The sequence below is a fragment of the Tachysurus fulvidraco genome, chromosome 18 (genome assembly GCF_022655615.1).
Source record: "Tachysurus fulvidraco isolate hzauxx_2018 chromosome 18, HZAU_PFXX_2.0, whole genome shotgun sequence".
Lineage (NCBI taxonomy): Eukaryota > Metazoa > Chordata > Actinopteri > Siluriformes > Bagridae > Tachysurus > Tachysurus fulvidraco.
The window spans coordinates 18,122,328-18,135,044 of record NC_062535.1 but is presented as its reverse complement, the minus strand read 5'-3'; the positions used below and the strand labels follow the sequence as shown (position 1 = coordinate 18,135,044).

Genomic DNA, 12,717 nt, shown 5'->3' with positions numbered 1-12,717 from the left:
GTCCCTAAAAATGTCTGGGCTTGTGCTGAACTGTTTTATATGGGAGCAACATTACACATGATAAAAGGGTCCAAAAAGGTAACAAACACTTACAATAAACACCACGTCATAATCTCTCTCTCTCTCTCTCTCTCTCTCTCTCTCTCTCTCTCTCTCTCTCTCTCTCTCTCTCCCTCTCTCTCTCTCACACACACAGACACACACACACATACAAGTTAATAAATGGAAATTGAACAAATACTAAATTGAACAACTCCCCATTATTGTTTTCCTTTTTCTTTCTTTTCTTTTCTTTTTTTTTTTTATAGATGTCACGCTTGCCTGTCTTCAAAACTTGAGAGCCCTGGTGTGTGTTTGTGTGTGTGTGTGGGTGTGTGTGTGGGTGCGTGTGTGTGTGTGTGTGTGTGTGTGTGTGTGTGTGTGTGTATGTGTGTGTGTGTGTGTGTCAGAGGTGGGAAGTATTGGAGTAAAAATACTTTGTTACTGTACTTAAGTACATTTTCCTGGTATCAGTTTTTACTCCACTATTTATTTTTCGGACAACTTTTGACTTTTCCTCATTACATTTTTACACAAATATCTGTACTTTTTACTTCTTACATTTTCAAAACGGACTCGTTACTTTTAGTATTATTCCTTCTCATTGGACGCTGTTTCCAGCCTATCATCCTATCATTGTGCGGCTTTTTCCCCATGTGACTGGTGTACTGTATTATTTACTGGCTATCAGACATAGACTAAGGATAGCGGAGCTAACAATGAGCAGCGCCTACAAAAGGAATGGCTAATGTTCATTCAGAGGGAGTCACCGATGTTAAAGTAACTAACAACGAGGACATTCCTGAACACACATGGCCATATATGAGGGAGATGTTTGTAATAATCGCCGTCAAAAAGGATTCCTGGCGAATGCGTTGCGAATTGTGTCACCCAGGGGCGGTTCTAGCCCTTTATTAGGGTGGCTTCAGCCCCCTGTCTGTAATCTCAGCCACCCTAAAACTATAAGGAGCATTTTTACTTTCATAAATAAACAATAAAAATGACGTTAAAATGCAGGACATGTCACTATTCTTATTACCAGAGTTGTCATATAATATATAATATAGAACTCTTCTTGAGAGAATTCACACTGAGGGCTAAAACCCCCTAAAGATGAAACCCTAGAACTGCCCCTGGTGTCAACCCAAAAAACACGAAGTGCTTAATTTAATGAACATTAATTTTGTCATTTGTAAAACATCACAATAATTTTGAGTTGTTTTGAAGCACAGAGCTGGAATCTCCCTACAGTTTGGGATATGGCCTTGGTGATACACTTGGTATACATTACATTTCCAAAAGTATTGGGTCACCTGACCTTTCCTGCTATATGTGGATGTTTTCTTATCACATCCCTACTGAACACCTTTGGGATGAATGTGAACGCTGACTCCACCCTACCTCACCTACATCAGTGCCTGACTTTCATAACACTCTTGTGGCTGATCCATCAGCACACTGCAAAATTATATATTCATATACATATACATACACACACACACACACACACACACATTATATATATATAAAAACATGACGTCCAATTACCAGCATGACACTAAACAGGTAGTAGTATCGGTGACTTTTTACTTAAGTACATGTCAGAGCCCAAACTTCTTTACTTTAACTTGAGTAAAAGAGTGTAGTCACTACTTCTACTTTTACTGAAGTCTTTTAAAAAAATGAGTATCTGTACTTCTACTTGAGCAAAGGATGTGTGTACTTTTGCCACCTCTTGTGAGTGTGTGTGTGTGTGTGTGTGTGTGTGTGTGTGTGTAGAGACATAATGTGTGGACTGAAAATTGAATTATAAAAATAAATAAAGGTTAAATAACGATCTTCAATCCTGCCTCTAGTTTCCTCTTTCCCTGAACCCTCCAAACACGCTACACTGTGATCGGTAATGAAGCCACTACTGAGTGTCCACTTACTTTCTGTCTAATTATTATGTAGATTTTTAAACATTTTATAATGTTTTGGTTGAAAAGTGAGCTTGTGATGTCTTTCTTTAAAATAAATGGTGTTTGGTTAGAGATGTTTTCTAATGTAGTGAAAATTATAAGTGTAGAAAATAAAATTAGAAGACTGATGCCTCTTTTCCACCGGAAAGAACCGGGTGCTGATTCAGAGCTAGCGCTAGTGCTGGTTCAAATTTGGTTCCACTGGCGAACCTTCTAAGAACCGGTTTGCCTTTCCACCGGCTAGAGAGCCATCACGTGTCACGTGTCCCAGCAACGTTAGCGCAGCAGCGGCAAACACAAACACAACAACAATGGCGGATGTTGCTTTACTGTTAATGCTCATGGCTTTGCGAGCCTACATTGGCATCCAAACGCGGCGAATAAAACGTGTACGTGCAGCTCCATGTAATCTGTATAAACGGAGGTTGTAATCGATAAAGTACATAAAGTTATTTTATCGTTAACACAGAAAAAAATTTAGCCTTAGCATGTAGCTAACTACTATCATGTGTGCTGATAATGTATCTTATCGCAGTAAAGTAAAAGTGTATTAAACATTACTATACTTAAGGTACATTATCACATGCGCTAACAGTAGCCCCGCCCACAGCCCCGCCCACAGCTCCTGATGCAAGCGGTTCTTAAATCTAGACCAGCAACGTTTTGATGCTACTTAAGAACCACTTTTCCTGGTTCAGAGCAGGTGCTTTGGCGGTCGAAACAGAAAGAACTGGTTCTAAATTAGGCTCCGAACCAGCATCGAACTGCCTCGGTGGAAAAGGGGCATAAGTGCTGCTTAAGGGTCAAAATAAATTCTGATGTAATTATATAAAAAAGATGATTTTATTTACCTGTAACACTGAGTGTAACTCCAGGAAAACCCAGGTATCTTTGTCCCGCTGTATTTGTTATGATTCTGAAGCAGTACATCTGTTCATCTGTTTTCTTCACATCACTCAGTCTGAGGGGGAAGTGATTCTGTACATCTGTTATATACGTCACTCTGCCTGAGTAACCTGGTTCAATATACAGATCAGTCAGCACTTTACCCTGACCTGGGTTAATAAACCAAAACCTCCATGTCACTGTAAGATCTGGTGGGTGTGTGTAAGTGACGTTCATAATCACTGTAGATCCTTTTAAAGCACAGAGATTAAGTTGGCTGTATTTCACACTCCATTCATTCCCAAGAGCTGAAACATGATATATAAAAGAGGTGATTAGAGATTATTATCCTGAACCCAATCAAACACTCAGTTCACTCACAAATAAAAACTATTCTTCACGACTGGAAGAAAACTGTAATGTGGAATTAATATTCAAACTGAATCTGCATTTTGATCCTTTATTCACAGAGAAATAAAAAAACAGGCATATATTTTTGTGTATTTTACTCATGATTCTTAAATGGACCTTAAGAACAAGCACAGATTTGGTGATTAAATCAGTTTGTACTGTCTCCAGTGTGTGTGACTGTGATAATATAAAGGTAAGACTCACCTGGGATCATGAGGAGAAAGATCAGACAAAGCAGAGAAGACGGTTTAAGGGACATCATTCTTCTATAAAGATTCTATATACAACCTAAAACATAAAATAATCAACTTCAGTAAGGTGGAGACAGTAAGTTTGCTTCATCACATTACTCCATCACTCAGGAGTTTACACCACACACACTGTCTGTCATTTCTTACATAATAATCACACTATATTCTACCAATAATAGGACACTCTTTAAACATTTACAGAAATATTAATAAATAACTGTACTGGAACATTCACAAGCTAAAAATGAAAATCTGTGCATGAATTCACTGATACCAGCTCTGTTTAAAGCAGATAATAAATGATTCAGATGTGTTTAATTGTCATGCACTAATTACAGATTAATAGATTTAGCAGAATCTGATATTTGAAGGAGAGATTTTCTAAACACATCTAAAGTTAAACACAATACATTAAAATAAAGTTAAACATGAAGGCAGGTCAAAATAACCTCACTTTAAAGTTTGCATGTGTTTCTATGGACTGAAAGTGATTTATTCCTGTGCATGAGGATGTTTGTATATTTAGAACTACTCCTGAGCTGAAACCCCTAGTGGTAGGAAAGTGTAATGACAGTAAACTTATTATAAGTAGGCTTCAGCAGATGACTGTGCTCTTGATGGAAAGTTGTTGTATTCTGCAGCTTCTTTCTTTTGTCCTTCTCTTCATCAGCATTATAACTAGTCTATGATGTTATGTAAATATAAGAATATGGAGAAGTTGGACAAACAGCAGTGATTATGATAGTAGCTGGTTTATTAATGTCAGTTGATGCATCACAATTCATCATCTTAAAGTCTACTGTGCACTTAAACTACTACAATTACACAGAATTGAGTGTGTAGTAAGAACCATGTTTGGTTTATTTTGGCAAAGAAAAATGTCACACAACCAAAATATCTCAATATAATCTCATGATACCTAAAAACATTTTTGTGTTACATGATATGTGTCACAATAAAAATGCCTTTGTACTGTATGTTCTGCCTCCACAGTGCCTACATGACCCTCGTGTTCAACAGCCAAATAGCAAAGAAAGAAAAGTGTGAGTTAAAGAGTGTGTGCTTAAGATGTCTGGATGATGATGTTTTGCATAAACACAAATTTCTTTGCTTTAATTTCTGAATTAGTCACTTAAACAAGCTGCATTTTTACCACCAACACCACAATACATCAGAAATAACTGATCACAATATTGATATTTGAGCTCATATGTGATAATTATAAGTTGCTAAACATAAAGAAATGAGGCATTAATTTAAGTATTTTGAACAGCAAACCTGTCAATGTTCAGGAAATGTAGAAAAATCAATTAATGAGAGAAATTAGCCATTAAATATGAAGTTTTTTCTTACCGTAACTTTTAGACTCTTGTGTACAACAACTGAGCAGAAAATAAAGTGTGAAGAGGAGTGTGTGTGGTTAACAAGTGTTGCTGTTGTCTTGTCTTCTCTTTCTGCTGAAGTCACTTCCTATAAAATGAAGAAAATATGAGAGAAAATATTTTGTTATCTGTTCAAATAAAATATAATAAAAAAATGCTGAAATATTATTGAATAATCATTCAGATTCATGACTGAATGATATCCTCTATTATAAAATGCTCTTTGTAACAGAATTGTCACCATTTCCTTCTTCTTTATGCTACAATTGTGGGTTTACATTGTCAGTTACATTCAGAGCACGTCTATTAAAAAGCTGCTTTTATTTAAAAACCGAGAAAGTAAAGCGCTTAGCTTGTGATGCTAACTGTCAGGACTCGTGCATCTGTTTACGTTCCTCGTCACGTGTCTGCCCCGCCTTCGTCTGCTCCTCCCTGTCTACACACCTGTTTCCTATTGTGATTACCCTGTGTATTTAACTGTGCCGCATTGCCTTGTGCAGTGCAGAATCTTGTCTTGTCCTGTCTCTAGCACATGTTGTGTTTCGTGTTTCCTTTGTTATTAAATCCTGCTTATTTCGCCATCCTGTATTTGGGTCTGTTCCATCTCGTGTTCATGACACTAACATGCTAGCACATCCTGTGTGTAATCATGCTAGCTGGTTCAAGTCATGCATCTTTGCTGACATTTACTTCATTAACTGGTGATGTTTTTGTATTGTGTACTTGTGTATTTAATACAAAACTCCCATTTTCATGACAGATGATTCCGCCGCACCGGACCCTGTGACATCGCCCCGCATTTGTCCGGTGGGGGGCGTCGCTTCACATTTGGTTTCCATGGAGGATGTCGCCCCACTACCTGTCCGTGGGGGGTGTTGCAGGCCCGTATTTTGGCCCTATGGATTTTCTGTTTTTTGGAAGATTGTTTTTTCTTCCCCGCCCTCCCTCCCCGTTCCTGGTTCGTGAGAGGTGGGACTGGCCACAATGCGTTGGGGGTAGTGCTCGGCCCGTCAGCTCGGTTGTGGACGTCGCTCGGCCCATCAGCTTGGCTGTGGACGTTGCTTGGCCCTCTCTAGCTGTGCCGCCTTGGTCCTTGCCCCCCCACCTGCTTTGCCGTGGTCCTTGCTCCCCCCACCTGCCTCGCCGTTTGCCTTGCTCCCCCCCACCTGCCTCGCCGTGTGCCTTGCTCCCCCCACCTGCCCAGGGGCAGGACTCAGCCCGGACATTGGCCACGTGCATCTGTTTACGTTCCACATCATGTGTCTGCCCCACCTTCGTCTGCTCCTCGCTGTCTACACACCTGTTTCCTATTGTGATTACCCTGAGTATTTAACTGTGCCGCGTTGCCATGTGCAGCACTGATGTCTTCTCCTGTCTCTAGCCCGTGTCGTGTTTCGTGTTTCCTTTGTTATTAAATCCTGTTTAATCACCCTCCTGCGTTTGGGTCTGTTCCATCTCGTGTTCATGACACTAACATGCCAGCACATCTTGTGTGTAATCATGCTTGCTGGTTCAAGTCATGCATCTTTGCTGACATTGACTTCATTAACTGGTGATGTTTTTGTATTGTGTACTTGTGTATTTAATACCAGCTGAATTACTGCTGAAAAAAATGGATCACAACACAATAGTTCTCTAAAAGCCTATAAAAACTAGAACAATTATCAGATGTTATTAAAGAGAGCAGGGTGTGTTAGCATGAGATTAAACACATTTCATGGTCTGTGTACAGAGTTGTTTTAACACCTCAGTCTATATGTGTGAACACATCAACTCTGTACTTCATCAACGCCCAGTAGGACAATGTGTCAAACTGTTTAACTGTAAAACAAGAGCTAAACCACACCCTTATTATAATATGGATAATATAACATGTTTTTCTGTGCTCCTTAACATTAACTGGAACAGATCTGTTCAGTGTTAAATTACATGTTTCCATTTTAATGTAGATCATACATTAAATATGAAATAAAAATAAATAAAACAAACCTATGTTAAATGTATATATGGATTACTTATCGTTTCTCTAACACAAGCAAGAGACTTGGACATTCTCTGCTGGAACAATAGGGGGCGTTCTGGCGGTGTGTTTTCTGTCACGTCTTGTAATACTCACCTGGTTGTAATTGGTTTAATTATTATGTGTATTTATATCTGTCAGAGAACTGGGGTGTCTTCACACATAAAAAGACCCAAATGCAGGGATAACAAAAACAGAGATTTTATAAATAAAACACAAAAAAATAATTGAAAGAACGAGGACACAGGAACCGAGACACAGAAGCCGACAAAAAATTAGGAAAAGTGGAGGACATAAATACACATGATAATTAACCAATTACAACCAGGTCAGTATTACAAGACATGTGACAGAAAACACACTGCCAGAACGCCCCTACTGTTCAGCAAGAAAATGTCCAAGCAGAAGTCAAATCAATTCAAATCAAATTTTATTCGTCACATACACCTTCATACAGAGTTCGACATGCAGTGAAATGCTTTTTACATCTGTCTGGTATTCAAACATAAAAAGGAATGGAATTAAGAATGAAAATAGAACCAAAATGAGGTAGATAAATAAAAAGTATAAATTATATAATATATATTCAATTCAAGTTCAAGTTTCAAGTTTATTTATTTGTCATTTCGCTACATGTTGAGACATGCAGTGGAACACGATGTTGTGTCTCACAGGTCAAACGGTGCAACATCCATACAGACATTAAACAATTAAACAAGACATTTATAATTTAAATACACAAAATAATATACCCTCAAGCAGTAAATATAGGTATGAAGACTCTACAATGCTTCCTTGATATTGTACACGTGTAACAGGAGGCATTCAAGGTCAGCAGCTGGTAGCAGACTAGTGCAAGATGTTTTGTGTAACATGAGCATGTAAACATTTAAACATTTTTGATGTGCCAGTGTGCTAATGCTGAGGTGAGTGTGACTGTTGGCAGTCAGGTGGGTCACGTCACAGGAGGCCTGTGTATATTCAGGGGGTGGCAGTGGAGGTTTGAGTTCAGGGCTATAACAGCTTGGGGGAAGAAACTGTTCCGCAGTCTAGCAGAGCGGGTTCTGATGCTCCTATACCTTCTTCCTGATGGTAGAGGCTGAAAGATGTTGTAGGAGGGATGGGTGGGGACCGCCGCCATGCTTTTGGCCCTGCTGAGGCATCGCTTCATGAAGATGTCCTCGGGCAATTGCATCATCTGTGGATCAGTTCTGGCGATATGCAAACTGGAGCGGATCGAGGGTGTTAGGGAGACTGATTGTTATGTTTTTCATGACTAGCCTCTCAAAGCACTTCATCATGATTGGAGTCAGTGCTATGGGACGGTAGTCATTCAAGCAGGACACAGGTGGTTTCTTTGGGGCCGGTATGATGGTCGTGGACTTGAGACATGTGGGGACAACTGCCTGGCTCAGTGAGGTGTTAAAGATATCCTTAAGGATGTCAGTCAACTGTGCCGCACAATCTCTCAGTACTCTGCCTGGTATACCATCAGGGCTCGCAGCCTTGCGTCGGTTAATCCTGGATAGGGTTTTCCTTACAACAGCTGGAGAGAGAATGAGCACCTTGTCGTTGGGCGATGTGGGCAGTTTTTGTGCAGGTGTGTTATTCTGCATGTCAAACCACGAGTAGAAAAGGTTCAATGTGTCAAGGAGTGATGTGTTGTTTTCCCAGCCCTGTGGCGGAGGCTTGTAGTCTGTGATGGTTCGGATGGCTTTCCACAGGCTCAGTGTGTCTTTACTGTCTGTGAACTGGCTGTTGATTTTATCTGCACATGTCCGTTTCGCTTTTTTGATGCCCCATGACAGACTTGCTCTTGCTGGTTTAAGAGCTGCTTTATCTCCTGACCTTAAAGCTTGATCTCTGGTCTTTAGCAGCTCATGAACCTCTGCTGTCATCCACTGCTTTTGGTTTGCCCGTGTGGTGATAGTCTTGGTTACTGTGACATCATCAATGCACTTTTTGATGTATGCACTGACGGTTTCAGTGTACTCCTGCAGATATGTGCGGTTGTTGTAGGTGGCTGCCTCTCTGAACATATTCCAGTCTGTGAACTATAAGCAGTCCTGGAGTTTTGAGGTGGCATCCTCTGGCCAGACTGTGATAAGTTTCTGAACCGGTTTTGTGAATATCAGTAGTGGTCTGTATGCATGGATTAGCATAACAGATATGTGATCTGAGAACCCGAGATGGGGCAGGGCTCAGCCCGGTATGCATGCTTCACTGTAGTGTAAACCAAGTCCAGTATATTATTTCCCCTTGTTCCAAAGTTCACATGCTGGTAGAACTTCGGTAGCACTGTCTTTAAGTTGGTGTGGTTAAAGTCTCCGGCTATTATGAAAAAGACATCGGGGCTGTGTGTTTGAAGTTTGGTAATGTCGCTGTACAGCTCGTGCAGCGCGTCCCTAGCATTAGCAAACGGGGGAATGTACACTGCTATAATAACAATGGTTTTAAACTCCCTTGGCAGATAAAACGGTCGGCACTTCACAGACATAAACTCCACCAGTGATGAGCAGTGAGTTTTCACCACCACAGCGTTATTGCACCAGTCTTTATTAATATACACGCACAGTCCACCTCCACATGACTTACCAGACAGTGTTTTGTTCCTGTCTGACCGATAGCAGGCTAACCCATGTAGCTGAATGGCGGAGTCCTGTATGTTATTGTTCAGGTATGTCTCAGTGAAAACAAACACACAACAATCCCTTGTCTCGCGGTATGTTGAGCGACTGAGTTGGATTAAGTCCAGTTTGTTTTCCAGAGAGCGAACATTAGAGAGCATAATGGATGGAATCGCTGGTATGGTGTGTTAAGCCCTTAGCCTAGCTCGTATATCTCCGCACTTTTCGAGCTTCTTGGTCGTATAGTGTCAATAGGCGAGTCTGGGGTCTTGGGTTCGGCTCCCGCAGCAAACAGAGGCCCCTTAGCCTTTCGGTGGTCTCCAGTGACAGCTGCTGTTTGTACGTGCTGCCGATTTCTAGGAGGCGCTGTAAATGTATTTCCAGTTGTCTTGGTAATTTACTGATGGGTCCGGGAACAGGGGACAAGACTAACAGACATACACAAACTGATTTTGGGACCCGGAGTGGCCGCAGCAGATCCTCACTCCGCCATCTTGGTCAACATATATAAATATATAAAAATATATATAAATATATAAAAATATATGTGAAAAATATATGAATATACATAAATGCATATAGTTTTAATGATTGTCCTTAAAATGTCCATGTGCAGTCTGGTGTGGTATAAAGTGGCACTGTGCTGTGTAAGTCCAGAGTTAAAGTGACAGTCCAGGGTTAAAGTGTCATAGTGCAAAAAGGGTTGTGCAGAATAAAAAGTGAAGATGGAGTGAGAGGTCCAGTACTAGATCCTTGGTGTTTCTGGTTTAAACTCTGAATGGCTTGTGGGAAGAAGCTTCTCCTCATTCTCTCTGTTTACTTTCAAGGAGCGGAAGCATTTCCCTGAACGCAACTGTCAGGACTCAACCTGGACTTTTGGCCACGTGCCTTTTTGTTTATCTTCCTCATCACGTGTCTGCCCCGTTTTCGTCTGCCCCTCCCTGTCTTCACACCTGATCCTTATTGTGTCATCGTGTCTTTTTATATTTAAGTTGGCCGCGTTGCCGAGTGCAGCGCGGAATCATTAGTTACGTTTACCCCTCGTCATGTCTAGTCTTTGTTAAGTGTCGTCATTTGTATTGCTTGTGTTATCGTCTTTATGTCGTTGTCTTTATCATTTATTTAACCCCTTTCATTTGAATCTATCCTGCATACGGGTCTGTCTCCTTCCGCTTCCGGATGTGACAGAATGATTCCGCCTACGAACTGAGACCCAGCAGGATAGCTTCCAGCTCGGACCGTTTTTTTTTTTTTCTTCACCTGGACTGTTCCGGCAGTCCTTCTGAACCTTTTTTTCTTTTTTCGGTGGCATCGCTCCGCACTTTTTCCGGTGAGGGACGCCGCTACACTTTCGGTTCCGTCCGAAGCGGTCGTTGCCTCACTTCCTTCGCGGAGGATGTCACCATACCGTTTTTGCCCCTTTTTTATTTTTTGGTGCCCTGCGGCATCGCCCCGCATTTTTTTCGGTGAAGGACGTCGCTCCACTTTCGGTTCCGTTCTGAGGAGGGCGACGCTTCACTCCTTCCGCGGGGGGTGCTGCAGGCCCAGGGCGAAGGACTTTTCCCACCCTCCCACCCTTCATATTCTGGTTATCGGGACTTGGATCTGGCAGCGGTGCGTCGGGGGTTATGTGCGGCCCTCCAGCTCGGCTGTGGATGTCGCTCGGCCCTCCAGCTCGGCTGTAGACGTCACTCGGCCCTCCAGCTCGGCTGTGGATGTCGCTCGGCCCTTCAGCTCGGCTATGGAAGTCGCGTGGCCCTTCTGCTCGGCTGTGGACATCGCTCTGCCCTTCTGCTCGGCTGTGGACGTCGTTCGGCCCCTCTGCTTGGCTGTGGACGTCGCTCGGCCCTCGCTAGCTGTGGCTTGCTCCCCCCACCTACCTCGCCGTGTGCCTTGCTCCCCCCACCGGCCTCGCCGTGTGCCTTGCTCCCCCCACCGGCCTCGCCGTGGACCTTGCTCCCCCCATCTGCCTTCGCCGTGTTCCTCGCTTCCCCCATCTGCCTTCGCCGTGTTCCTCGCTCCCCCATCTGCCTTTGCCGTGTTCCTTGCTCCCCCATCTGCCTTCGCCGTGTGCCTCACCCCCCCCCTCCTGGACCTTGTCGGGGTTTGGCGCTTTGGGAGCCGCGCCTCGAGGGGGGGAGGGTACTGTCAGGACTCAACCCGGACTTTTGGCCATGTGCCTTTTTGTTTATCTTCCTCATCACGTGTCTGCCCCGCCTTCGTCTGCCCCTCCCTGTCTTCACACCTGATCCTTATTGTGTCATTGTGTCTTTTTATATTTAAGTGGGCCGCGTTGCTGAGTGCAGCGCGGAATCATGAGTTACGTTTACCCCTCGTCATGTCTAGTCTTTGTTAAGTGTCTTCATTTGTATTGCTTTTGTTATCGTCTTTATGTCGTTGTCTTTATCGTTTATTAAACCCCTTTCATTTGAAGCTATCCTGCATACGAGTCTGTCTCCTTCTGCTTCCGGATATGACAGCAACAAAGAAAAGAGTCTACGGTTGGGATGATGAGATCCATTACAATCTTCCTGGCTCTGGTAAGGCACCGCGTGCTGTAGATATCCTGCAGATCTGGAAGGTTGGTGTGGATGGTACGTTCAGCTGACCACATCACCCTCTGGAGGGCTCGACAGTCCTGAATGGTGCTGTTCCCGAACTAGGAAGTGATGCTACCCATCATGACGCTCTCAGTGGTGCAGGTGTAGAAAGACTTTAGCATCTGTGAGGGTAGTTTGAAGTCCCTTAAGCATCTCAGATGGTATAGATGCTGCCGGCATTCTTCACCAGGGTGTTAATGTGACAGGACCAAGACAGGTCCTGTGTGATGTGAACGCCTAGGTACCGGGAAACTGTCCACTCTCTCTACTGGGGTCCCATTGATGTTTATCGGTTGGTATGAGCACTCGTGCTGCATGCTGAGGACCACTATCAACTCCTGAGTCTTGCTGATGTTCAGGACAAGATTATTTTTCTGGCACCATCTCTCCAGGTTTTTAGTTTCCTGTAGGTAGGCCATCTCATCGTTGTTGGAGATCAGGCCCACCACAACAGTGTCATCAGCAAACTTGATGGTGCTGGTGGAGTTGGAAGTGGCCACACAGTTATATGTGTACAGTGAGTATAGTAGGGGGCTCAGAA

At 42.8% G+C, this 12,717-nt stretch overlaps 1 protein-coding gene across 1 annotated transcript in view; it reads right to left on the bottom strand.

The window, feature by feature from the left end:
* Positions 1 to 12,717, bottom strand: part of LOC113643839 (hemicentin-1-like) — a 276,071-nt gene that overhangs the window by 162,218 nt on the left and 101,136 nt on the right. The window contains 1 exon segment of the mRNA XM_047803071.1: positions 2,852 to 3,193. Coding sequence (XP_047659027.1) covers positions 2,852 to 3,193 — 342 coding nt within the window.